The sequence below is a fragment of the Bos taurus genome, chromosome 8, assembly GCF_002263795.3.
Source record: "Bos taurus isolate L1 Dominette 01449 registration number 42190680 breed Hereford chromosome 8, ARS-UCD2.0, whole genome shotgun sequence".
Classification (NCBI taxonomy): Eukaryota; Metazoa; Chordata; class Mammalia; order Artiodactyla; family Bovidae; genus Bos; species Bos taurus.
In genome coordinates, this window is record NC_037335.1 from 109856936 (window position 1) to 109883633 (window position 26698).

The 26698-nt window shown below is 51.5% G+C and overlaps 1 protein-coding gene across 10 annotated transcripts in view; it reads right to left on the reverse strand.

The window, feature by feature from the left end:
* CDK5RAP2 (CDK5 regulatory subunit associated protein 2) overlaps positions 1–26698 on the reverse strand; it is a 184244-nt gene that overhangs the window by 28135 nt on the left and 129411 nt on the right. For 9 of the 10 annotated variants that reach the window (XM_059889004.1, XM_059889002.1, XM_059889006.1 and 6 more), the window contains 7 exons: positions 26336–26567; positions 23150–23338; positions 19127–19703; positions 16517–16749; positions 10113–10161; positions 7402–7574; positions 2944–3063 (listed from right to left, as the gene is read on the reverse strand). In XM_059889004.1, coding sequence (XP_059744987.1) covers positions 2944–3063; positions 7402–7574; positions 10113–10161; positions 16517–16749; positions 19127–19703; positions 23150–23338; positions 26336–26567 — 1573 coding nt within the window. The remainder of the gene's footprint in view (positions 1–2943; positions 3064–7401; positions 7575–10112; positions 10162–16516; positions 16750–19126; positions 19704–23149; positions 23339–26335; positions 26568–26698) is intronic. The other variant, NM_001192169.3, reaches the window with a different exon arrangement.

Here is a 26698-nt window from a genome sequence, read left to right on the forward strand (position 1 = left end):
CCCACTTTTCTCCTCACTATCAATGGCAATGAGACTCCATCTTTCCAGAACCCACTTTTCTCATCACCATCAATGGCAATGAGACTCATCCTTCCAGAACCGCTTTCTTCACCATCAATGGCAATGAGACTCCATCGTTTCCAGAACCCATTTCTCATCACCAAATATCAACGGCAATGAGACTCCAATCTTCCGAACCCACTTTTCTGTCATCCTATCGATGCAATGAACTCCATCCTATCCAAACCCACTTTTCTCATCACTATCAATGGCAATGAGAACTCATCCTTCCAAACCCGCTTTCTCATCCCTATCAATGCAATGACTCCATCTTTCAGAACCCACTTTTCTCATCACTATGATGGCAATGAGACTCCATCTTTCCCAGAAACCCGCTTTTCTCATCACATCATGGCAATGGACTCCATCCTTCCAAACCCGCTTTTCTCCACCATCAATGGCAATGAGACTCCATCTTCCAGAACCCACTTTTCTCCAATCACTATCAACGGCAATGAGACTCATCTTTCCAGAACCACTTTTCTCCTCACTATCGATGGCAATGAGACTCCATCCTTCCAGAACCACTTTCTCATCACTATCGATGCAATGAGACTCCATCTTCCAGAACCCCTTTTCTCATCATCATGCATGGCTCATCTTCAGACACTTTCTCCAATCGATGGCAATGAGACTCCATCTTTCCAGAACCACTTTTCTCATCACCATTGCAATGGCAAAGAGATCCATCTTTCCAGAACCCGCTTTTCTCTCACTATCAACGGCAATGAGACTCCATCTTTCAGAACCCATTCTTTTTCATCACTATCCGATGGCAATGAGACTCCATCCTTCCAGAACCCATTTTCTTCAATCACTATCAATGGCAACTGAGACTGCCATCCTTCCAGAACCCGCTTTTCTCATCACTATCAATGGCACATGAGACTGCCATCTTTCCAAGAACCCTACTTTTCTCATCACTATCAACGGCAATGAGACTCCATCTTTCCAGAACCCGCTTTTCTCATCACTATCAATGGCAATGAGACTCCATCCTTCCAGAACCCACTTTTCTCATCACTATCAATGGCAATGAGACTCCATCCTTCCAGAACCCGCTTTTCTCATCACTATCAATGGCAATGAGACTCCATCTTTCCAGAACCCACTTTTCTCATCACCATCGATGGCAATGAGATTCCATCTTTCCAGAACCCGCTTTTCTCATCACCATCAATGGCAATGAGACTCCATCCTTCCAGAACCCACTTTTCTCATCACTATCAATGGCAATGAGACTCCATCCTTCCAGAACCCGCTTTTCTCATCACTATCAATGGCAATGAGACTCCATCTTTCCAGAACCCGCTTTTCTCATCACTATCGATGGCAATGAGACTCCATCTTTCCAGAACCCGCTTTTCTCATCACCATCGATGGCAATGAGACTCCATCCTTCCAGAACCCGCTTTTCTCATCACCATCAATGGCAATGAGACCCCATCTTTCCAGAACCCACTTTTCTCCTCACTATCAATGGCAATGACATGAGGGGTCCTCACCCACCGCAGAGCTTTGTAATGTTACACTGATCATGTTATACAGAATAAAACAGTAAAATAAAACTGATGGTAATGAAGAAAACCACCATCTATTGAGTGAGGTGCTGAGCAAGGCCCTATTTATAGCGTCTCATTTAATCTCACAACGACCCCGTTTTATAAGATAATGAAGATGGGGAAGGAGGGGAGAAATGCCCAAAGTCACGATGCTAATAGAAGAGGCGGGTCCCAGTCCAGGCCAGGCCAGCTTGCAGACAAAGCTGTGCCCAAAGCTGCTCTCAAGACACATTCTTCCCAGGGTAAGAACACTCCCTTTGGAGCAAAAAAGGAAAGATCCCAAAACCGAGTATTCAGTGGTAAGACGAACACAACAGTGATATAAAGCATTCCGCTTTTCAGGTAGGTGATGAGGAGAATAAGAACACACGTCTGTACTTGCGCTAACACTCTAAGGGTGGAGAGAAAACTAACAGAGGTGGGAGGAGAGAAGGCAGAGCAGGACTGATGGTATAGGACGGGGATATTAATGTTTGAACCACGTGAATGTCCTACCTATGGGAGAAACAGGCATTTTTAAAGTTTATCATGGAAGAATATTCCACGCAGGGCTAATTGTGGTTATGGAGGAACGCCCTCATGACTGGCATGTGGGAGTTATCAGATCGCTAAAGCGCTCATGCTTCTAGAATCTGTTATTGACAAAAGACAAAATTCTGCTGTGTTATTTTAACATATCTATCTTATCTCACTGGGGGGTGGTGTGTTTCCCCAGTGGCTCAGTGGTAAAGAATCTGCCTGTCAATGCAGGAGACGCGGGTTCGATCTCTGGGTCAGGACGATCTCCTGGAGCAGGAAATGGCAACTCACTCCAATATTCTTGCCTGGGAAATCCCATGGACAGAATAGTCTGGTGGGCTACAGGCGATGGGGGTCACAAGAGAGACACGCCTGACTAAACAACAACAAAATCTGTCTCACTATAGCTTCTGGAATCAAATGAGGAGCCACTCACGGTTCAGGACTGTGGAAGATAGCAGACCCCCCAGCGACCGAGAAATAAACACGTATCAGGCAGGCGCTTTGTGCCAGGGCTGCGGGGCACTCCACTGGTGTTAGCGCCCGTAAGTCTCATCACCACCAGAATAAACTGGGAATTTTATTACCAGTTTAATAAACTGGTAATAAACTGTTACCCCCACTTAACAGATAAATCACTGCTAACTGAGAGTCAGCAAGGTTAAGTAAGCAGTGAAGTCAGGATCTGAGCTGAAATCTCTCTGGCCACAAGTTCAAGGCTCTTCCCGATACACAGCATGCTTATCCAGGCAGAAGCGTCACAAAGGAACCCCTCACGGCCCTGTGGGAACGTTCACCTTACCTTGGTCACATTCAGTCCCTTGTCGTTCCAGCTGTTTCCGTAGCTTCTCATTTGTTTTAATAGATTCCTCTAAACGTTTTCTCAAACTTCGAATTTCTTGTATATGTTCCATCAGTAAGTCTACAGGAAGGAGGGTATTTTTAATTTAAAGTCTGAAGCCCCCAACGAACTGAATAATTTATGAACTATGCAGTGATCCTGAAATTCTAAGAAATACTGGCTGTGTTAAGAGAGCCCTCCCCGGGCATGGGCGTGCTGAGCTGTTGCCCACAGCCTGTCTGTGATGACTCTCTGCAGCGCTCCATGAAGAAGATACTTTACATCACATGGAAAAATTACACTTCATACAATTTTAATGCTAACACTAATACAGCCTTTTATTCTTCTAAATATCAAATATTAATTTAAAATCTTCCTTTCAGTGAAACTAAAAGATTGCTTTCAAGTTTGCCTGAATTGCTAAAGAGTTGATTAAGCCACTTTCATAACAAATTCAGATATTTTTGAGACTAATTCTTTGAAAGGACTATGTTAACCATTTATCACTTATTAATTTAAGACTTAAAAACAAGGCAAAACAGTAACCCCAACACAAGTGAGAATGGTTAAGAAGAGCTCTCTCAAGAAGTATATCCTGTTAGTGTGGGTATAAATGTATATGACTCTGGGGACCATTTTATTAATAATCATTAGAGAGGTTCTTTACAATATCTTTTACCAAATAATTCTATTTTCAGCAATCTATTTAAAGAGACCACCAGAGATGCTGACAATCATTTACCAGAATGTATGGAAATGTTCATCTTAGCACTTTTTATAATAGTCAGAATTGAAAATAACTCAAATTATTAAATTAACGGCATTATATCCATTATGATACAGTACTACACAGCCATTAAAATTATATTTTGAAGACCATAAAATATGATGGGAAAATATAAATACAAAATGGGTTATTCGGCACAATCACAACTCTGTTTAAAAACTTGCAGACAGGAAAGATATATATATATGCAAAAGAAGGAAATGCATCTAAATATTAACAGAGGTTGCCTTTAGGTGGTAGATCTTAGGCTTCTCAAAACTTTTATATCTTAATATAATATTTGACAATATATAAAAATTTAAATTTTCTGAATTTTCTAAAACGAGAACGCATTATTTTCTCAGCCTCTGCCACGTCTCACTTTAAGAAAGAACGAAGGAAGCAAAGTTCCAGTCCAAAGGTAGGTCTCTAGAATTAGTGTTTACAGCATAATCACATTAAGTATACAAAGGCAAAACCAACGCCTTTAATTCATCAATTAGGACATACTCAGCATGTCTTGATAACATTTGCTTTAAAACATTATACTAATGTTACGACCCAGTTTTAATTCCTCCAAAATGACTTTCATTTACAAGTAGCACAATGTCACAGATCTTTTCCTAATTAAATAGTAATTTTGCCATGAATTTGAATGTTTATGGGAGGACTTAGTTCCCAGATCCTCAGCTATCTCCTATTAATGCCAGAAGTGTGGCAAGTCATTTGGCGGACTGAGGACTCTGCCTGCAGTACACTGGGGCGTCACGGCACCACACCTCCGCCTCTGCCTGGCTGCCCCCGAATCTCTCAGCAGCCGGTCAGGTCCGAGTGAGTCAGGAACTTATCTTCCTTGCTGGTTTATCCATGCCACACACTGCCAGCTTCTGGGGCAAAAACGCTCAGCAACGATCGGTAGAACACATCTTCTGAGTCTGGCTGGAAGCTGCAATCATCCCTTCAGCTTAAGGACACATTCCCAGTCGAATTGGACACCACTCGTTAATTATGCAGCCTTAACTGGGCAGAAGGAAACACTATACTTGTCTTAACAACACTGGAGAAAATTATCTGTCCCTCTTACAATAATACCCTTCTGACAAATGCTGATTCTTTAAAACCCATCCTGCAAGAAGCAAGCACCAAAAACAACAGTATACACATCTTCTGCCAAGTAGTTACAATTTATAGAATCTAGGTCAAGAAAGTGTCCCGAAATAAGGGGAAAGCTTCATGTTCAAAGACATTCCCCGCAGCACTTTTCACAATTGTGAAATTTTAGAAAATGACTTAAATGTTCAGCAACAGGGAAACAAAAGGAAAACGGCAGCTCAGCCGTTCAGCAGACGACGGCACAGCCACCGGAAACGGCGCTGTGTAACCTGCTGGAAACCTTACGATACAACGCCGAGAAAAGCCACCGGAAACGGCGCTGTGTAACCTGCTGGAAACCTTACGATACAACGCCGAGCAAAGCCACCGGAAACGATGCTGTGTAACCTGCTGGAAACCTTACGATACAACGCCGAGCAAAGCCACCGGAAACGATGCTGTGTAACCTGCTGGAAACCTTACGATAAACGCCGAGCAAAGCCACCGGAAACGGCGCTGTGTAACCTGTTGGAAACCTTACGATACAACGCCGAGCGGAAAAAGCACAAGTGTAAATCACCCCTCTGCTCCACTACGAACACGACAAAAGGAAAAACGGACGCAGAGACAGCAGAGAAACAGACCCCAAGAAGCTAACCGTGGGTTACTTAGGACGGCTCCAGAGAGCACTGTCTGCATTCAGGAAAGTGCCTGAAAACCCACCTGAGAGGCCCAAGGTCATGTGTCCTCAGGAGGAATAAGGGGTGAAAGAGATACCTGAATGGCTCTACACTGGAAATAAACCAAGGCTGGAGTCGTGGAGCGGGTGGAAAGTGAAAACAAGAGGGACAGGCTGGGAGAGGAAGAGGAAGTGCCTGGTGCCACCTTAGCGGGCGGATTTTAAAGAACAGGGATCACAGATATGCAGATATTCCGGTGGCAAGGATCAGACTTGCTGCCCTGTAAACCCCGCCCTCTCTAGGCCCCACACCTCCGTCAGCTCCTCCCACAAAGATTCCGTCTTCGTCTTCGGAGGGATCTCGGGCAGGAGGAGGAGAGCGATAGGGACAGGGAAATAATTTACAATCTGACCTAAGTCGAAAGGCAGATAGTGCGGCCAGAAATCACAGGAAAACCAAGAGCAGAAACTCACAAACTGCAGAGGGTCACAGCCAGAAATGCAAAGAAGACACACCCAGGTGACTGGTTACTGGAGGAGCCCAGCTGACACCTGCGTTGTGCCAAGCCCGCGTACATCACGCTCTAGGTCTGTTTTCAAACTGTGCTCCTCCACACCCTGAGTATCCTACTGCGAGTCTCAGAGGCAACCACTGGGGATAAAGGCTCTACTCTGGAAAGTTTTAGCTTTTATGTATTTCATATATCTCTTACATAATCAGTTTCATCTGAAAAAAAGGGGGGGGGGCGGTTTCTGTTGCCAGAAAAAGGTCTTACAATTTTGAAACCCTTGTTCTACATGATCAGGTGTCAACAAAGAGCTTTTAGCAGGGAAGCGTCTGACTTGTTCTCTGGGTCCATTCTGGGCACCTTGCAAAGAAGCCGCGGGAAACGTGAGGGACCAGAGGACGTCAGCTGAGGCCCAGAGTCTAGAGCAAGGGTCAGGAAACGCGGGCGCCTGCCTCAAAGCGCCCCCACCTGTCTTAAAGGTAAACACAGTTATACTGGAACATACCCACACTCATTCATTACGCATTCAGGAAACGCGGGCGCCTGCCTCAAAGCGCCCCCGCCTGTCTGAAAGGTAAATACAGTTACACTGGAACATACCCACACTCATTCACTACGCATTTCTACAGCTGCTTTCTGCTGCAAGAGCGCAACTGAGTCAGTGCAGCAGAGGACATGTGCTCTGCAAAGCCTGTGATACACACTACTGGCCTTTCACTGGGGAAGATCTCTCTGTTCGGGTCTGAACAATCCCTGGAACTTATGATGAACAGTGAGCCCTACCCGAGGCCCAGCAGGGGGTATCAGGACTGATGTAAGGGGAGCTCAGGGTGGACGGCCTCAGGAGGATGATTCCGCCAGCTGAGCCCACAGCTCCACGGTCAGAGGCAGGGCAAAGGGCTGACCCCAAAGGTCAAAGGTCACACTAAAGAGAAACACAGCAGATTTATCAAATTCAAAAATCTCCAAACAGGGGGTGAGGTCCTTTCGGGCACCCGTACAATTCAAACCAAGGGTCTTAAAGCGACGTTGCCTCAGGAAGAGATTGAGAGAAATAACAGGAAATTGACCAGATGGATCCGTGACCACAGCGCTTTCCAGACCACCACTGCCAGATAAGCGAGGAAACGGCAAGCCATCATCAAAAACAAAGGCGACTTTTCCCTAATCTCCAGCACCTTCAACAACCGCAGGTTTCTCCATCGATAAACGGATGTCTGAACGACGGGCTTGGGCCCTCCCGGGAGGTCCTCTCATCCAGTAACCAGTCAGAGGTCGCTACACTCTCCTCCACTACGAAGGCAGGAGGGTGAATTACCGTTCGAACCGGAAATCTCAGCTAGGTTTACGACGCTTGGGAAAGCGCGGCTTACCTTGCGAAAAGTTGTTTGCCAGGCCCGACGCCTTCTCCGCCTCGCTGTCTTGCTTCTGGTCTTGTGAGGAGCAGGACTTCTTGGACAGTCCACAGTCGGACGCCGCGTGACAGGCCGAGGGCACGGGGGACTCAGGGAGAACGTGCTGGTGTGTGAAGCTGTCTTCTTCAGTCCTTGACCATCGGGATTGAAAGAGAAATCGTGTTCCACACTACGGCCCCACGCCAGGATAAGGACACTGGCCCTTTATCATTTACCTATACTTGCGACGTTGGTCTTTTTGCACCCCTAGGACAATTTTTAGCAAAGACATTCTATAAACAAACCAAAAAGGGGCTCAGTGGGCTCGACTTGCAGTCAGTGAAGTAGGGGGACCCACTGTCTGGCTGGCAGGGGGGGCCCTGAGAGAGGCCGCTCTGTACCAGGCGTTTCACACTCTCTGTCCTCGCTGGGAGGACCATCCGCAGGCAGAGCTGGGAGTCGGTGGGACATCAGAACCTCGCCCGCTTGTACGTGGCAGGGCAACCATCTGAACCCTCGTCTGACTGGTTCCAAGCCCCCAGGAGAATGTTGGGGGTGGGGACAACCCAAACCCACAGGTGGACTTGTGGGTCTACAAATCTCAAAACCCTCGTGGTCCCCAAGCTGGTTCCAATATCACCATTCAGGCAATCACCTGGTCATTAACCTGTGTTTCCCAAGGGCCACCTCCGGCAGGAGGAAAAACACCCTGAACTTCGTGAGAAGCCCACGTGAATCCCCATTATAGATAAGCGTCTTAATTTAAGCTCTTTTTTCTCCCACTTTTTCCTATTACTTCGTGTCTCATTATTCACAAGCTCAGACAGGAGCAAAGGACTCCAGAGCGGCAACACATTCATTAACAGGTAAACACCAGATGCGACTTCACTCAGACAGCGTGATGGATGCTCAGGCTCGCTGCCGCCCTGCAAAGGGAGGAAGGGGCCGAGGGCACCCGTTTAATTAGCTTAGGAGTGCCCCATGCGAGTGCTAAGCCTGCAGCTGAAGATGGGAGAACAGAAGGGACAGAAGCAAGCCGGTCAGAGATGAGAAGGGTGGCTGAGGAGGGCCACCGAGCCTCCCTGCCTTCTCCCAGCCCATTCTCCAGTCAACCACGGCTGGTTTTCAGATCAGCAAGTCTGCTCCTGTCTAGTCCCAGCCTGCCCTCCTTTGGAGATGCCCCTCTTCCTGTAGAACAGGATCTGGGCTCTTAATTCAGGATGTGAGGACCAGGCCAAGCACCACCGCCCACCCCACCTGCCCAGCTCCGTGCTCTGTCCACCAGCCACGTAGCTCCAAGGGGCCACATCTCCTACCCCTCAAGGGTAGACACGCTCCCAAAACCCCACCCCAAGCCTCACCCTTCAGATCTCAGCTAAGACAGCACTAGCGGGAAGGTCCTTACTGCCCCCTCCACAGCATGCCGATGGGACGAGACCCATTATCATCAGGGCGGAAGTGGAAGGTCGCACTGGCAGGGATTCTTGAGAATACTGCAGTGGGAGAGGAGTGTTTCTTCTAACCTTATAGGAGCCCTGATCGAAATGTGCTCCAGTGAGCTGTGCCACTTCCCTGCCTGCTCCCTCTAATGATGCTGGTGGCTTTCATGATGCCAAGAAAATCGGAAACGCCACATCCCAGACCAGTCTCTATTTCTTTATTTCAGCCCGAGGGATCCAAAGGGTCGCAGCTCCCAAGAGGAGCAAAACATCGATAGCATTAACAACAGTGAGAACCTTGAACAAGTTAACAGAGGAAGCCACAAGCTTGATGTTTCCAGTTGGCCACAGAGGCAAGCTAAGGGTGTAAACGATCCACTTAAACCACGAACATTTTTAAAAATTCCAATCACATGCCAGAAAGCTGGGGCTGGAGCAGGTGTACAGATATTTAAGACAGTCTTTGCCCTCAAAAGGCAAGAGAGAATAACAAGAAGCATCCAGGTGTGAGAGTAACAACAGATTCAAGTTCAAACCCCAGTGCTGCCTCTGCTTGACACGTAGGCAACTCTGACCCCTCAGGCTCCTCATCCTAAACTGGGAACAAGAATGCTCACCTTGTAGGGTCAGAAACAGTGACGCGGATGCCAAGGGCAGCAGCGGGCACACGCTAACACCTAGTTAGTGCTGCCTCCTTGCCTTTCAGGGAGTCCTCGAAACCACATGGCCAGGGCTGCAGTGCAGCCACGCGGCCAGCGCTGTGAGAAGGGCCAGGGACCCTGGGGTGAGGGCAGAGGCGAGGGGGTCGGGGAGAGCGCGGGCCGCTTCCCACGAGCCGACTCTGAAGAAGGGTTTTAAACCACAGGAGGAAGGCAGGGCCGCTGCCTGTGCACTTGCACACTCTGGAGAACCACCAGCAGTCAGACAAGACTGCAGCGCGGGGTCCACAGGACAGACGGGCCAGGCGGGAGCCTGGAACTCACGCTCCGGGGACTCGGGCCAAAAGAAGGGACGCGTCGCCCGAGTCAGATCGCCTGAGAGCAACGCCAGGAGCACCTCCCACGGCTGCAGGGAGGCTGCGGGACACCCGCATCGACTCCTGGTTTTGTGTGGCCAGTGTTCATTTCCTACGCGTTTCTGCTTTATTCCCCAGATGCAGGAAACTAAGAGGACAGGAGGCAGCCCAGAATGCCAAACGCTGGCACATGAAGCTGACCCGCCGCGGCCTCTTACCCAGTGCTGCACACTCACCGCTCTCTCGCTTCTCTCCGGGTTTTCATTTCCACCTCAGCTGAATTTCCTGGAAGCAGAAACAACATCAAGAAGGAAAACATTAAAAGAAAAGAAGAAGTGCTCCCTAATAATCCCTTGCTCATCCATTTGCAGAGGTGCTATCCCATTTGTTTAAACACTCCTCTGTAACAGTCCTGAGGATTTAACGTTGGATTACCAAGAATACCGCTCAGACTGCAGGCTCCAGCTGCAGTGCTGGTTCCACAGAAGGCGACAGGACTGAATCTAAAAAGCAATCACGAGGGCACGGCTGGATACAGGCTCTTCCTGCTTCCCCACAATTCTGATTCCAGCAGAAGACAGGCCTGTTGCAGGAGACGGCGAACAGAACCCACAGAAAGCAGGTCACTCCCCTCCGGGTCCAAAATTCCAGAGTCTTCTCACCACAGACTTGCTCCTGGCTTCCCTTCCGTTCTTTCCTCCACGCATTCTAATGCGGATGCTAGTTATTGTGACTTAATCTCTCACTTTGGCCTTTATTTTTTTTTTAGCACACTAATGGTGATTTTTTTTTTAACCTTATCTATGTTGGGCTGCGCTGGGTCTTGCGTGCTGCGTGAGCTTTTCTCCAGCCGTGGTGAGCAGGGGGCTCCTCCCCAGCTGCAGCACGTGGGCTTCTCCCCGCGCCGGGTCCTCGCTGTGGCGCACAGGCTCCGGGGGCCTCGGACTTCAGGGGCTGCTCCCGGGCTCCGGAGCACGGGCTCAGTGGTTGCGGTGCACAGGCTTAGTTGCTCCGTAGAGGGTGCGATCCTCTCGGGTCCGGGATCGAAACCATGTCCCCTACACGGGCAAGTGGATTCCTTACCACTGAGCCACCAGGGGAGACCCTCACTTTGGCCTTTATCACGAGCACTTCTCTTACCAAGTTTGCTTTAGAAACGTCATGTTCAACGAGAACAGGGATATCCCCTTGGAGCCGGACGTGGACCAGTTTCTGCGAGTTCCCTAGCTGACATCGAGGTCCTCTCGTATTTTTCATTTTATAAAAGAAACATCTTTGTGCATACAGCTCTATCTGCACTGAAATTATCTCCTCCAGAAAGGTTCGGAGAAGCGGGATTCCCAGGAAAAGGAGGTTGTGCGTGCAGCTGAAGAAGCCGCTGTCTGCCGCAGGTGGGTGACCGGAAGAAATGACAAAGGAAAACAAAACCAGGCTGCGGACACAGCTGGGGACGGCACTCCGCTGCCCTGCGCGCCACCACACGCCGTCGCAAAGGAGCACGGAGCCCACGTTTCAGAAACGAACAACTGTATTTTAAAAATATTTCCGAACTCTGGAAATTGAAGCCTGGGAGGAACTCTGAAGAAACGAATGGGTGGCTAAAGAAAAAAAACAAACCTTCAGTAGCTGTACTGGAAAAATGAGACTATAATTAAACAGTACCCACATGTACCATTTCCAAGACTACTCCTAAAAGGAAACGTTCTCGAACACGATGGCATGGAGGAGGAGATCACAGGAGAGACCCACGCTTGCTTCTCGTCCCGCAGCTCCCTCTGCACCCACCAGGCTGGCCTCTGAGTGCCAGCACCGCGCGGGGCAGGACGCTCAGGCTCCCAGAATGGGCCCTGCAGGGCGGTTCCTTGGCACCCACATCTCCCTCGGGCCCCAAGACAACCCTGTGAGCCAGGGTCAGGCTCTCTGTTTCAAGGTAACGACGAGAAATCCCGGGGGTAGAATGTTTCCACCCTCCCGGTTCACACTGCATTTACTTCACCGCATGCTCAGGTAAGCCAGAGAGATGGAGATGCTCTCACAGTCGCCTGCCCACTCTACAGGTGCCAGCCAGCCAAACAGCATCACGACACGTGCTTCACAGCTACCACTGCTGTTCAGAACAGGGACTTCGCAGGGCAGCGTGGGTCTGCTCCAGGGCAGGCTGTAAGCATTCTGGGTTGCCCGACACTAAACTCATCTCAAAACCAGAGGAAAACTCTCCTTGATCCCTAACAAAGCCCACAACCACAGAAGGAGCCCATGACCTGGATGCCGCCAGCAACCCTAGGTTCCCTTCTGCAGATCAGAGACCCTCTGGGGAGCTTGTAACAACTCAACAGTTGTATTCCACTCACTGCCCTTCCACCGCAGAGTTCTTTAACACCAAATGACAGACTGTTTTGGTGGGACTCACAGGGAGATGGCTGGTACGATGCACTGAATTCTTGGTGCAATCTGCCTTCACTACCATCTGTCTGGCTCTTCTAGAAGCTTAGGAAGCATGTCATGGAAAACTGCTCCCATCTCTCAGGCAAATCTCACAGCTACACCTGAAAAGCTATAGCGTATGTGGCGGTGGAAGGGTCCCATCTTGCCGCACAGAGAGACACCTAGTTATCCGCTAACACATCTGAACAAGGGCGAGGAGCACGGTGCAGGACCGGCTGGTAACGGGTGGCCCCACCTGCAGTGTCCTCCTTGCGCTGACCCCCTGTACGCGGTCACTGGTCACCACTTAAGAAGTCGCTTGGGAGAACAGTCCTCCCTAGCCCACACCCATCGGTCGTACAGGTTTAAGCTCAAACATCAGAGTCTGGCATCTCCTACGGGACCCAGACGCTTCTTCCTTTCCGTCTCACGGGTAATTCACATTAAATATTTACAGTTCTCCTCCCAGGTTGCCTGTGCCCGACGCTGAGGACACAGATGTGAATGGGGGTCCTGCCCCCAACAGGTTCACAGCTGAGTGGGGACCGTGGACCCAAAAGATGATTCCACAATAGCACCGTGACGAGGCACGTGGGATGCTGTGTGTGGGGGGCGCCGAGCACCACCCAGCCTGGACCATCCGAGTTCAGAGGAGGTGACGACTAGTCTAGATCTCCGAGGCTGGAGAGAGCTGTTTCATGAAGGTAAGGAGAGGCTCAGGGGCCAGGCAGAGGGCAGAGTTCAGGGCTACTCAGGAGCATTCTGTGGATACTCCACTTTATCGGATAGCCTGGCTCACGAAGCTAACCAGAGCTTGCACCACCCGCCCCCAACAACATTGGGGAAATAACCTTCCCCACCAGCCATGAATCCTCCCGACGTGGCAGGCTGAGCTCCCATGTCCCTTCCTCCTGGAAGCCTTCCCTTCAGAGTCCACAGGTGCCCCCTCAAGCTCAAGGACGCGTGCCAGACAGAGGCGGGGGGCCTTTCACCCACAGGTACCCAGGGTCAGGTCCGTACCACATAAGACTCCCAGCAGCAGCAGCAGATCCTGACCAGGCACTGCAGGTCTGGCCCTTTCCTAGGTCGGGAGGCCAGGACAGAGACCGCCCCCCACGCCCCCACCCCCCAACTTCCAGGAGCTCATGCTCTGAAGAAACAAAATACGCCCCCAGAAGTCACTGCCGTCACCTGCTGGGCTCCCTCTACTGGCCGGGCGGACGCCAGCCGCTTCAATAACCTTGCATCCTCGCAGAGCTCTAAGAAAGCACACTACCACCCTCCTTCTTGGGTGCTACCAGTTAAATATCAGAAAAGAAAGAGCAAGCATACGCACAAGGGTTCCAATCCACTGGGCCTTTATCCCAGCCCTAAGCTTTGACAACCTAAACGTCCACCAAGTGGGGATGATTAATTACAGCGCCTTCACACGAAAGAACGCTCCACGCCCCTAAAACTCACAATGTAGCCTAACATTTATCGTCTATGATTGAACAAAGGGAGACTGCAAACTGTCCTACTTCCACCCAAAATACACACATGGATAAAAAGGTCTGGAAAGTGTACACTCCAGGATGTTCCTGTTTTGCTGTATAAATGATGCAATTACAGGAATATTCGCTTATCTGTTATTCCACAATAAGCGGGTACTGCTTTGTATTAATAATAAAAAAAAAAAGACTAGATTTAAATTTTTTAAGAACTCATGCTATGCAACTATCTCAAACATAAAATTACTTTATGGTGGGCTCGTTTCATAATTCAGCAGCCAGACTCTTCAGATGGCAGCCCAGAAAGACCCATCTTGGCTACATATTATTCTCTAAGAAAAAGAGCTGCAGAGACGTTCCTGAGACCTTTCTGCCTTTTGTAGAGGAGAATTAAGGTCTGTTTGTGTTGTCTATTAAGCCCGAAATGTTTCTGCTTCCAGAACCCACAGGAAACAAGAAGTGAGATCTCCTTGGGCTTGTCAAGGTAAATAACTAAAAAATAAATCAAGGGGAGGCGAAAGTTGACGGTGGGTGAGCGTCTGGTGCCAGAGGCAGTCTCTCTCGGCCTCCCGCTCCCAGGCAGAGGGCTGGGAGGAAGGAGGGAGACAGACAGAAAGTGCCTCGGGCCAGGCAGACACAGCTCCATCTTGAGGACCCACTGATCCCTCCTACAGCAAAACGGAAGCTAGCTTATTTGCAAAATCTTGGCCAAAAGACGGGATTTCGTGTAAGGGGGGAAAAGTCAAGTGTTCCTGCGCTCCGGCCCTCTGGGGTCCCGAGAGCTGGCGGCAGACAACGGGCCTGTGACGTGCCTGAGGTGGTGGGCCCTTTTTAAAACAGAGAAAACACCACTTCCTGGGCCCAGAAGGCAAACTACCCCACGTTCTATCTCGGCGTCACACTCAACACATGGACCCTTGTGAACCGTCTGTGTGTCCGCACGAAGGCACAAGGACTGCGTCAAACCCAGGTTCTTCCCTGTAAGGCCGAGTTCCTCACGTAAAACCACTTGTCCTGAGGGTGAAGCCCCCGGCTCCTGACGAGTACAGGACTCGAGCGCTCAGGACTCCAGGTGAGGCACCACGTGCTCTGTCCAAGGCCTGGCCTCCGTGATTTAACTTGAGCCTCATGACTCACAAAGGAAAGCCTCTGATTTGGGGCAGGGAGCAGTCATGACCCGACTTACACTTTGTGAAGACCCTGTGACCACAGTAGAAACGGACTCCTCCGGGCCCGGGGTGGACGCACAGAGGCCAGGGAAGGCGGGACGCACCCACCCCAAGGGGCAGCAGGCGGTCCGCGGGAGCCGTGGCGGCAGTGAGGAGGCAGGACCGGCTGATCCGGAATACGCACTGAAGGCAGGGTTCAGAGGGCACCGGGGGCGGGCGGGAGAACTGACTCCGGATGGTGTCTCCTTGGAGTCAGGGAGGAGAGTCCCCCACGGAGGAGGGGCCAACCACACCTCTGTCCTCTCAGGACTATCGTAAGGTGTCCGTGTACATTTACGGGTATGTATGCATCTGCTGAGAGAGAGAGAGAGAATGACAGACTGCACACGGCAGAACCTCATGGGAAATAGATGGGGAAGCAGTGGGACAGTGTCAGACTTTATTTTTCTGGGCTCCAAAATCACTGCAGATGGCGACCGCAGCCTTGAAATAAAAAGATGCTTACTCCTTGGAAGAAAAGCTATGACCAACCTAGACAGCGTATTCAAAAGCAGAGACGCTACTTTGCCAACAAAGGTCCGTCTAGTGGTTTTTCCTGTGGTCATGTATGGACATGAGAGTTGGACTGTGAAGAAAGCTGAGCGCCGAAGAATTGATGGTTTTGAACTGTGGTGTTGGAGAAGACTCTTGAGCGTCCCTTGGACTGCGAGGAGATCCAACCAGTCCATTCTGAAGATCAGCCCTGGGATTTCTTTGGAAGGAATGATGCTGAAGCTGAAACTCCAGTACTTTGGCCACCTCATGTGAAGAGCTGACTCATTGGAAAAGACCCTGATGCTGGGAAAGATAGAGGATGGGAGGAGAAGGGGACGACAGAGGATGAGATGGCTGGATGGCATCACTGACTCAACAGACATGGGTCTGGGTGGACTCCGGCAGTTGGTGACGGACAGGGAGGCCTGGAGTGCTGCAGTCCATGGGGTCGCAGAGAGGTGGACACGACTGAGAGACTGAACTGAACTATATGGAAGATGTCTGCTGTAGTCTCATACAAATGCAAATTATTATTTTTGAATGGTAATGTAAGAACATCCATTAAAGTACCTAGCACATAGCAAATGTTTGGCAAAGGCTTTCTTCCATCCTTCCTCACACCATCTCTGAAGCTTAAATCTGTTTTAACCAATGAGAGTTTGGCTTTTCTTGTTTGCTTCGTTTGTTTGCTTCTGCCAGCATTTAACATTCGTGAGTCTTTACCTGCCAAACCTGGGTTTCTATCCTCTCTTGAAAATTCGGAGGAACTGGCAACCATGTGGCCATGCCTTCCCAGCCTGGCCCCTGAGGCCCCTCCACCGGACCCCAGGTGTGGAACAGAGCAGAATGCCAACCACGGGGCAGTGGGCACCAGAAGGAAGCGGCCAGTGGGGCTCTGCCGTCACCCCGTCAGGGCAGGGGGTGGAAGGGGACGCCAAGGAGCTGGTTTCCCCGGGCCCCTCTGAGAAGTCCTGGACCAGTGCCTGATCCACCTGAGGACTCACGGGCCGGCGCCTCACTCACCCTTGAGAAACAGCTGCTCCAGCTGCTCCAGCAGCGCCGAGCACTGGTGTAGCTGCTCCCGGAAGCCCTCGGCCACGCAGTGGTCCACGTCGCTGGCCTGCAGCAGCTCCTCAAACGCCTTGATCATGGTGTTCACGTGCTGACGACAGACGACGCAGATGCTGTGGCTGTCCTTTATCTGCTGTCGTTGGAGGGAGAGTTCCCTGGCTTGGGCCTGAACTAACGAATCGTACCTGATACAGGAGAGAAAAGGAAACGCTGGCACCCATGTTAGAACCGAATTTCTGTGACCTTAACACTAACTGGAAAACTGACAAAGCAGGACTTTGAAAAGCCTGCAGCTGTACAAGTATGTACACTTTTGGAACAAGTGCGACTACGTAAGGTCCCGACTCTTTCGATTTCAAAACAGCCAACAAATGCTGGAACAGAGGTTCTTCTGCAACACTTTTAACCTTTATGAAGCCCCCAATTAAAGTACAGATCGGCAAGGACTCGGGAGGACAATTAGTTTCCACTCACTCTTTAAAAACACTACTCAAATTTGTAGAAAGGAGCGCGCCAACAGGCAGGGGAGCCGGCACACATCCTCAGAAGAGCAAAAAGGAAACTGACGGTGGGAAAGCAAGCCCAGGACTGTGCTCTCGAGGGAAGGGCCGCAGGACGACCCTAACCCTGACTGCCACGCACAGAGGAACTGTGACCTGTCAGCCACGGAAACAGGCGATTTTATAAGTCATTCATTCCTCGCAGTCTCCTAACAAATGCGCGAATATCTCCCTTTATGGGAGAGAAAACTGCCTCTTAGAGATGGCAAAGTCGGTTAAATGGTGAAGGTCTGTGACTCAAATAGGGTTCCGGCTTCAAAGCCTAACTAAACCAGGCATCACGGCCTCCAGGCACCGTATCTGTCTGCCCGTGCGAGCCCGCGAGGATCCGTCAACACTGAGAAAAGCGCAAGTTGAGGGAAGCGTGGCTCCGTCTTTCTTACCGACTGTGGGTGCAGGAAGCTGGCCCCAGAGTGGCTTGGCAGAGACCCTGACCCTTCGCTTCACTACCATCTCTTGAAATGATGACCAGTGACCACCTTCGAGCCCACGTGAGCAGAGAGGTCACGTGACCACAACACTGCCAACGGGGCCAGTTTAACAAACGAGAAAAAACCTGGCATCAGGGCGGGATTCAGTAGGCTGGACCAGCCCACTCCGCGAGCCCTCCCGGGCCGCCTTCTCGGGCACAGCAGCCTCTCTGAGGCTCCATTTCCTCGTCTACAAACACAGGGTTTAAGAACACCTCCTTTTCATCTGACTGTGAGGATTCAGTCAGAACAGGGCCTAACCTGGGGTCTGACACCGCTGCCCTTCAATAAATACCAGCTGCCTTCAATCGCCGGAGACGGCGACGGCGCCCACTCCAGCTGCCTTCAATCGCCGGAGACGGCGACGGCACCCACTCCAGTACTCTTGCCTAGAAAATGCAATGGATGGAGGAGCCTGGTAGGCTGCATGCAGTCCATGGGGTCGCGAAGAGTCGGACACGACTGAGCGATTTCCCTTTCACTTTTCACTTTCATGCACTGGAGAAGGGAATGGCCACCCACTCCAGTGTTCTTGCCTGGAGAATCCCAGGGATGGGGGAGCCTGGTGGGCTGCCGTCTATGGGGTCGCATAGAGTTGGACACGACTGAAGCGACTTAGCAGCAGCAGCAGCAGCAGCCTTCAATCACACTGTATGGGAAGCCTTGAAAAATGCACTCTGGCTCCTGACAATTCTCAACAACGTGTCTGTCTCAAATTAGTGACGAATGAAGGTCAGCTTTACAAATGATCCCATGTTTGTCAGATCTCATGAAGCAAAACTGTGTATCTCTATGCCCATAAAACATTATCTTCACGACCCAAGAATTCTTCTCTTTCAACATAGGCTTATTTCTCTGAGATGACCTTAAAGGGTAGAGATACGGACAGTATTTATTTTCTCCCCACCCTGCCTAGGACAGCGGTTTCAGTGTCGTCCACCCCTCCCCTGCAGGACAGTAAGAGCCGTTAACAGGGTCAAGGGTGAACACTGCCATTCAGCAACCGCACTACGACTCACCAAGTGGCGGGTCTAAAACCTTCACCCTGTCTCCCCGACCTGAGGCGGACAAGACCTGCTGGGCCAATTTCGGAAGGCACAGGCCAAGTGTCCACCGCCAGGGTCTGTGGCCCCACACGTCACTCCCCCAAAGGCGCAGCGGCCTTGTTGTTACTGCTGCTGTGCAGTCCCTAGGTCGTGTCCGGCTCTTTGAGACCCCGTGGACTGCAGCACACCAGGCTCCCCTGTCCTCCAGTATCTCCTAGAGTTTGCTTCAATTCAGGTCCATTGAGTTGATGATGCGATCTAACCACCTCGTTCTCTGCCGCCCTCTTCTTCCTTTGCCTTCAATCCTTGCCAGCATCAGCGTCTTTTCCAAGGAAGAACTGCCTCAGCCGGGCCATGACGGCTTCCCTGGCACATGCCCAACGCCCCTGCAGGGCAGCACCCCTTCCCAGGTCAGGGGCGCCCACCTAGCGGCCACGTGGGGGAACTGCAGGCTCACCCGTGGGAGAAGGCAGAGGTGGGACGTACCTGGAGGGTGAGAGGTCTCTGATCTTATTCTGCAGGTTATGGATTCCACCAAAAAGCTCCATGTTCAAATTCTGCTCCTTCTGCAGCTCGTACTCCTGGCCCACCAGCTGCTGGCCGAGGCTCCCCAGCGCCCCGCCGTCCATCATCTTTGGCGCCAGAGGGTGCAGGATCTTCATGTGTTTCACATAACGGACCTGGCGCAAACTCGAGAAGGCCATTTCTTCTTCGTCGGCACTGCCCTTCGACTTGCTCAAGCCGTCCTGGGCCCCTTCCGTCCCACACAAGACCGTGATGATGGCCTCGCTGAACCCGGAGTGCTTCTGCAGCTGCAGGATGAAGTTCCGGTAGCCCTCGAGCTCCGTTTCCAGGTCACAGATTTTCCGTTCTAAGTTTTCTTTATCATTTGAGGTATCAGTGTTCTCCAGCGGGTCGGTCCCAACCACACTGACTTTAGTGGAAAACTGAGTGTTGGAACTCAAGTGTGTAGCTGCTGAAGGGGGGCCTGGGAAGTCTTCAGAGGGGTCTTCGTCGCCTGGTGGCAAGACGGCAGGGTCATCTGGCTGGTAAACTTCAGAGCCTGGAAATCAAACCACGTTTACATCAGTCTCTCCACTGCTGAAATCTAGCCCTCTGCCCTGGCTCACAGCCCCCGCCGAGCAGACACTGTGGGAGCCTCCTGCCAAGCCCCTCTGGCTCGAGTCCTTCCCTCTTTCTTCTCAATCCAGCCTCCTCCTCAGAGCGACTGTGCTGAAAAGTGATTCCACCCTGATAACTACCCACCCCCACCTACAACTCACCCACCCCCCACCATCTTGAGAATTAAGTCTAAACTTCTCACAGTATCTGAGACCCTCCATGATCAAGTTCCAGGCAACCTTTGCAGGGACATGTTCAGCCACCACCTACGCAGACTCCCTACTAAAGTAACCATCATTCCCTGCATACAGCAGGCTGCTCATGCCTCCCTGCTTCTGCATGTGCTGCTCCCCCTTGGCCGCCTACTTTACTCCCTCTCAACAAGCTCCTACTCATCCTTCAACACCCAAATCTGATTGCCCTTCCTCTGTGAACCCATGTTCAAACTATGCACAACAGTCACTCCCCACTGCGCTTCCACGGCACCTGATATGTAACACCCACAACAGACATGATCACGTGTGGGTGCCGGCACAGGACGGACATCTGGCTCATTCATTCACACAGCAGTTAGTTACTGGATTCCTCTCCCTCACTGGACTGCATGTTCCTTCCCAGCAGGAACTGGCCTTTCATCTTCTCATGCTCAGGGCCTTGTACAGCACCCAGCCCAGACCAGATGTGAATGAAGGGCGGACAAACATTGGAGAGGGAAGTGACATCAAAGACGAGCAATTCTGAAATCCACGGCAGGTGAGAAGTCACCGCATCTCCATGTCTGCCAGCTTCCAGGAGACGCCATGACGTCCCTACAGCGAGGAGTTATTTGGCTGACTCATAATCCTGCCAGGAAACATCTCCTTACAGCTAGTTTCAATCCCCATGTTTGCAGCCAAACTCCTATGGGAGGCAGGGTGGTGCTGCAGGAAGAACACACGGCTTTGAAGACAAAGTGGAGAGGGCTCACCCCAAGCTGGGCTACCTGCTGGCTGCACAGACTCGGGTAAGACCTTACTGCCCAGAGTGCCGGTCTCCCCAAAGCAGCATCTTATTTGTTGCTGTAAGGCTTCAAGCTCAGGCCTGAATCTAGAGCATCTGTCCTTAACCACAGGCCACACTGCCCACTGTCCGAGGGAAAGCTCAGCTCAGCACAAGCAGCTGTCTGAATACGTAAGAGGCAGCAGAACACAGGAGAAAAATCCATCTCTGAAAGTCAACAGATCTGGTTTCACACTAAAGTTCTGCTTAATGGCTGTGTGACCTTAGGCAAGTGCCTTAGCCTCTCTGAGCCTCAGAAGCTTCATCTGCAAAAGGGAGAGAGCACCTTGTATTCTGCTTTTGTCTTTAGTATCCAATGGGACAGTATCTGCAAAAAGGCTAACAATGTCCGGTACACAGTAGTGAAGGAGACCAGCCAGTATGAATATGCTTTGCTTTCCTGAGGTGTTCAAAGATGGGAGAGGACGCCTATTCCAGGAGACACATGAGCAAAGGCTTGTGGACTTGGGGAAAGGTGGGCAAGGCAGCGGGGTACGTTGGCTGAGATGACCGAGGAGACCACGCAGAAGGAAAGGCGTACACACATCCTTGTCAGGCTGTCTATTCCAATTTCTGGGTTCTGCAGCTGCTCCTCGTGGCTTTAAGCCCATTCTTGTCCTTGCTCACGATGCAAATAACATAAAATAAACTTAGGAATTTTAGAAAGCCACTGCTACGTGACCTCAGGAAAGCATTCCTAACAGAGCATTTTTACTGAACAAAATGTGTTACAATCACTAGCTCCGAGGGCCTTCAGGGTGGAGACCATGTCATTCACCTCTGCTTCTCCAGGGTCTGGCCCGGGGCCTGGGGCAGAGAAGGGGCTCAGGGAGTCCTGCTGGCTGAACAAGAATGAGAGATACAGAAGGAGAAAGCTCAACAAGGCTTTTTTCCTATGAGTCACACTCCAAGGCAAGGAAATAGCTTTGCTCTAACAACCTCCTAATAATGGAATTTCATGGCAGGAAGTGATGTTCACTCATGGGAATAAAGATCAGTTCTGATGACTTTCGGTAAGTAATCGCGAGGCAAAGACAAACGGAAGGCCCATACAAATGTCCTTTGTGATACAGGCTGTGGCGCCTCTGCTGTTCAAATGCACACGTACACACGCTCAGTACAGCTAGGAGGCGTCCTCCTCACATTCCCACTTGCACAGCAGTTTAAACTCTGCTCCTTACAGCTCCTTTAGACACTTGACACTCCAAATTTTGACTTCAGAAATGTCCCTCATCTACAGCAATTTGTGACTTCACAGAGGCAAGGGCCGACTTCTGGGCACCTGGGCCAGTACATAGCGAGTCTCACAGCTCAGCGTCAGCACGGCCACGTGGCTCTGCAGTCTCTGCTCTGTAGCCCTTCGTAAGGTTCCAGGCAGAATTTTTTTTTCATTTAAAAATCACTGCATAGCACTATTCAATAGCCAAAGCATGGAAAAAACCTAAATGTCTATCGGCAGATAGATAAAGAAGATGTGGTGCGTATATACAATGGAACACCACTCAGCCGTAAAAAGAACGAAAAGCCGCCACTTGCGGCAACATGGACACAGCTAGAGATTCTCACACTAATTGAAGTGAGTCAGAAAGAGACAGACACACACCCTGTGACATCACCCGTAAGTGGAACCTAAAACACATACAAACGAACCTATCTGTGAAACAGGAACAGACTCAGGCATAGAGGACAGGGAGGAGGGGCAGCGAGAGGGCTGGACGGGGAGATCGGGGCTGGCGGATGCAAACTGTTACATTCAGAACGGATAAACACAAGGTCCTGCGTGCAGCACAGGGAACCGTGTCCAGTTCTGTGATAAACCACGATGGAAAAGAATGTAGAAAAGGATGCTTCTGTGTGTAACGCAATCTCTTTGCTGCACAGGACAGGTACCCAGGGCCACTGACTTACATTATAGGAAACACTGAAGTTCTGGACATCCCTACAGTGCAGCCAGGGGACTCGATTACCCGGGAGAGTGGCTTTCTCCTCGAAGCCCAGGGCCCCTGGCAGCCTGTGAGCATGTCGTCGGCACCCCGACTGGAGGCCTCGGGAAGTGTATGCCACTGGGAACAGGGCCCGCAGCCCAGGGTCTCCCCAGAGCCCGGGCAGGGCTGTGTCCTCTGAGGCCAAACCGCCAGAACCCAGCCCACTGCCTGGTAGAAAAGTGTCAGACAAACGGACTGCCCGCTCGGACAGACACCCAGCGGGCCGTGACTCGCCCACCTACCTACTCGCTGGGTGGCCCTGGACCAGTTCTCTTTCAAAACCCCAACCTCCCTCCCCCTGTGTTAACGGGGACAGCAAAGACACCCTAAGATGCCTGCTGCGGGGCGCAGTCCTGGTTCTTACATGAAACCCCCAAATGGTGCCCGGCACACAGCAGCTGGTCGGCAGGCACAGGGGGTGAATGCTGGCCAGGCTCGTGGGCGGCCTGCTGCTCCTCGTCCCCTTCCCTGTCTCTCCAGACGCGCGGCGTGGCTTCCAGGCCTCCCTGCTTTCCCGGCCCGTCCTGGTAGGCTGTTCTCACGAGGTTCTGGGCTACAGGCATCCGCAGAGAGAGAGCAAAGTAAGTAAAACCCTCGACTTGAAACTTAGCCAAGCAACTAAGAAGAACACAAAGATACAACAGGGAGAATAAAAACACTGGGAGGCAAAATGCAATTTATGAGATGAAATTAATCTATCGAGCTGCCGTAACAGGACATAAAAAGCATAAATATACTGCAGCTTGTCTGAAATGGTTTAAGCCCGGGCTCTCGAAAAACCATGAGTGAGAAAATGAATTCTACAGACTTATGCCCACCCTTCCCAAGAAGAGAGGCCCCCTGGGCCCGCCAGGCAGCTGCCGAAGTAGCACCTGGCCAAGGCACCCCTGGGTCTCAGCAAGGAATCACAACATTGTTCAGTGCGATGGCAAGCCCCGGGCAAGGTGCCAGGGCCCCAGTGCGACTCAGCGAGTCTCCTTCCTCCCCAGGGCAGCCCCACTCCTGCTGCCCTGATGTACTTAATTATCTGTCCCTGCTCCACGGGACAGGTTCCCCTCAGAAGGCAGGGACTGCGTCTCCTTCCCTTCTCTCCTCCACTGTGTGCAGGCAGCCAGGAGCATCGCAGGCGCCCGGAGAACGTTGACTGACTGTGAATAGACGCCTGGGTGGATGGGTGGGTGGATGGATGGACAGATGGATGGATGAAGGACTCTGGGAAAGGAAGGAGGAAAGGAAGAGCCATCCTACCGAAGGCCTACTTCAACGGAGGCTGATCTTAAAACCTCAACTGTGCTAAAGCCAAGACACTGCTGTTTTGTCACTAAGTCACATCTTTTGCGACCCCGTGGACTGTAGCCCGCCAGGCTCCTCTGTCCATGGGACTCTCCAGGCAAGAATACTAGAGTGGGTTGCCATTGCCTTCTCCAGGGGATCTTCCCAACCCAGGGGTCAAATCCAGTCTCCTGCATTGGGAGGTGGATTCTTTACCACTGAGCCACCTGGGAAGCCTCAAACCCAAAAGAAACTAAAATCAAATCGAAGATACTCTTGGCTACAGGTCATCATAAAATCTGCACACGCAGAATCGCACACTAGGCTCTGGGAAACACCAGGGGTAAAGGAAAGGCTCTGAAACCAGGCAGCTGGTTCAAGCTGGGATGTCCGCCCACAGGGTGACCGTAGCCAAGTCCCTTTATCTCTGAAACTGCTGCCTCAGTGATCAAGTGGGAATAACTAGTGTACCTGCTCACAGGACTGGGAGGAGGCTTCAGGGAGACCACGTGTGTAAAGTGGGCAGCGCAGCTCAGGAGGTAACAGGCACACATCTGACTATATTTACTGCCACAGGCAGGCAGAGGCCCCCAGCCCCCTCCCAGCCCCGAACTGCTCAGATGCAGCTGTCCACGTCGGCCTGTAGCCGTTCCTCAGCAAACACTGCTTCTCTGGCAGCCTCCCCAGGAGTGGGTGTATCTTCCCTTCCTCCCTTGTACCGTGGGCCTAGAAATGCTGAGTGCCTTTGCTCATCTCTGAAGCTTCCAGACCATCTCTCTTCTTTAAGAACTCCAGTTTTGTGGCTCACGCTATGAGATCACCCCACCACCGACCCCGCCTTCCTGCAGAGGTTGCTGCTGTTCAGTCCGTCAGTCGTGTCCAACTCTCTGTGACCCCATGGACTGCAGCACTTCTGGCCTCCCTGTCCTTCACCATCTCCCAGAGTTCATTCAAACTCATGTCCATCGAGTCAGTGATGCCATCCAACCATCTCATCCTCTGTCGTCCCCTTCTCCTCCTACTTTCAATCTTTCCCAGCATCAGGGGCTTTTCCAATGAGTCAGCTCTTCGCATCAGGTGGCCACAGGATTGGAGTTTCAGCTTCAACATCAGTCTTTCTAATGAATATTCAGGGTTGATTTCCTTTAGGATGGACTGGTTGGATCTCCTCACAGTCCAACGGACTCTCAAGAGTCTTTTCCAACACCATAGTTCGAAAGCATTAATTCTTCAGCGCTCAGCCTTTATGGTCCAACTCTCACGTCCATTCGTGACCACTGGAAAAACCAAAGCCTTGACTAGGTGGACCTTTGTTGGCAAAGTACTGTCTCTGCTTCTGAACACGCTGTCTAGGTTGGTCACAGCTTTCCTTCCAAGGAGCAAGTGCTGCTCACAGTGTATTTTCTTCCTCCCCCTGCGACACGGAAGCTGGACGCAGACTTGGTCTCTTATGCTCACTCTCTCGCCGGTGCCCAGCACACAGGAGGATCTGATGCATCCTTTCTGAATAACCACATACAAGATCACTGCTCTTGCCACTGTGTGCTGGCGTCATCTGCTCACAGCTGAAGGTCAACACCAGGAGCCAACAGAAGTGCTCCTGTGGATTCAGGAACACTCTGAAGATGACGGATGCTGCTGCACGCATGCTCCCCTGCCTGCTCTGTGAGGGCCCTCAGCTTTCCTTACTCTCAGAGGCAACATGTCCAAGCACCACCATGTCCATGTCTTGGGCTGGGGACCACACTGAGGTCTCCCTCTGAGTCTAGGAGTCTCAGCCAGAGACTCTGGACCCCAAGGGCTATCTGGGGAGCTCCCAGGAGAGCAGAGACAGCAGGTTCTAAGGGAGTAGGGAGGCAGGTCAATTCTAGAAGCCATAAGGTCAGCAGGGTTTGCAATCAGCCCTGAAGAACCCAAACAATTACGGCCCAGCCTTTCAGAGAATGCTGCCAAGACGACTGAGGCCTCCACAGATGGTGCCGGGGGTGGGTGGGGGGGAAACAACCTGGATTCAGGTCACGCCGCGCCTGGAGACAATCGCAAGTGAAGGGCGCACGACCCGTCCCCCTCTGCCCCTCCAGAACAGAATGAAAACAAAGGATGCGCTTTGCTGACTGTGCCCCCTTGATTGTGTATTTGTCAAGTCAAGATTAGTCACAGCAATTCAGGAAATTTATCCTCCAACCTCCTGCAATTCCAAACACCACGGCTGACATTTCGGGCCGCGCGGTCGGGCTGTCCGTCTTCCCGTGGAGGACACGCTTTCCTTGGCGCTTACCTTTCGGGAGCGCTTCCTCTGGCGCCGGCCGCCCCTCTGTCACTGCTTCCGCCAGAATTAACTTCTGGTGAAGCTGCTTGTTGCGGATTTTCGACTCCTTCAGCTCCCCCTGCAGCTTCAGGACCTGGGCCTGCAGGTGGGCCACAGCCTCCCGGGAGGCAGGGAGCCGGCACACGCTTCCCAGCGATTGCGACGCTTTTATCAGGACGGGCAGGCGCGACTTCTTGGCATCCTGTAAACACACCGGGAGAATAATGACCACCCTCCCCAGGCCGCAGTCGACCCGCTCGAGCCGACCTCAGACAACAGGACTCAAAGCGGCCGCCGGGCCACAGCCTCTGTGCTTACGCCCGGCCCACAGAG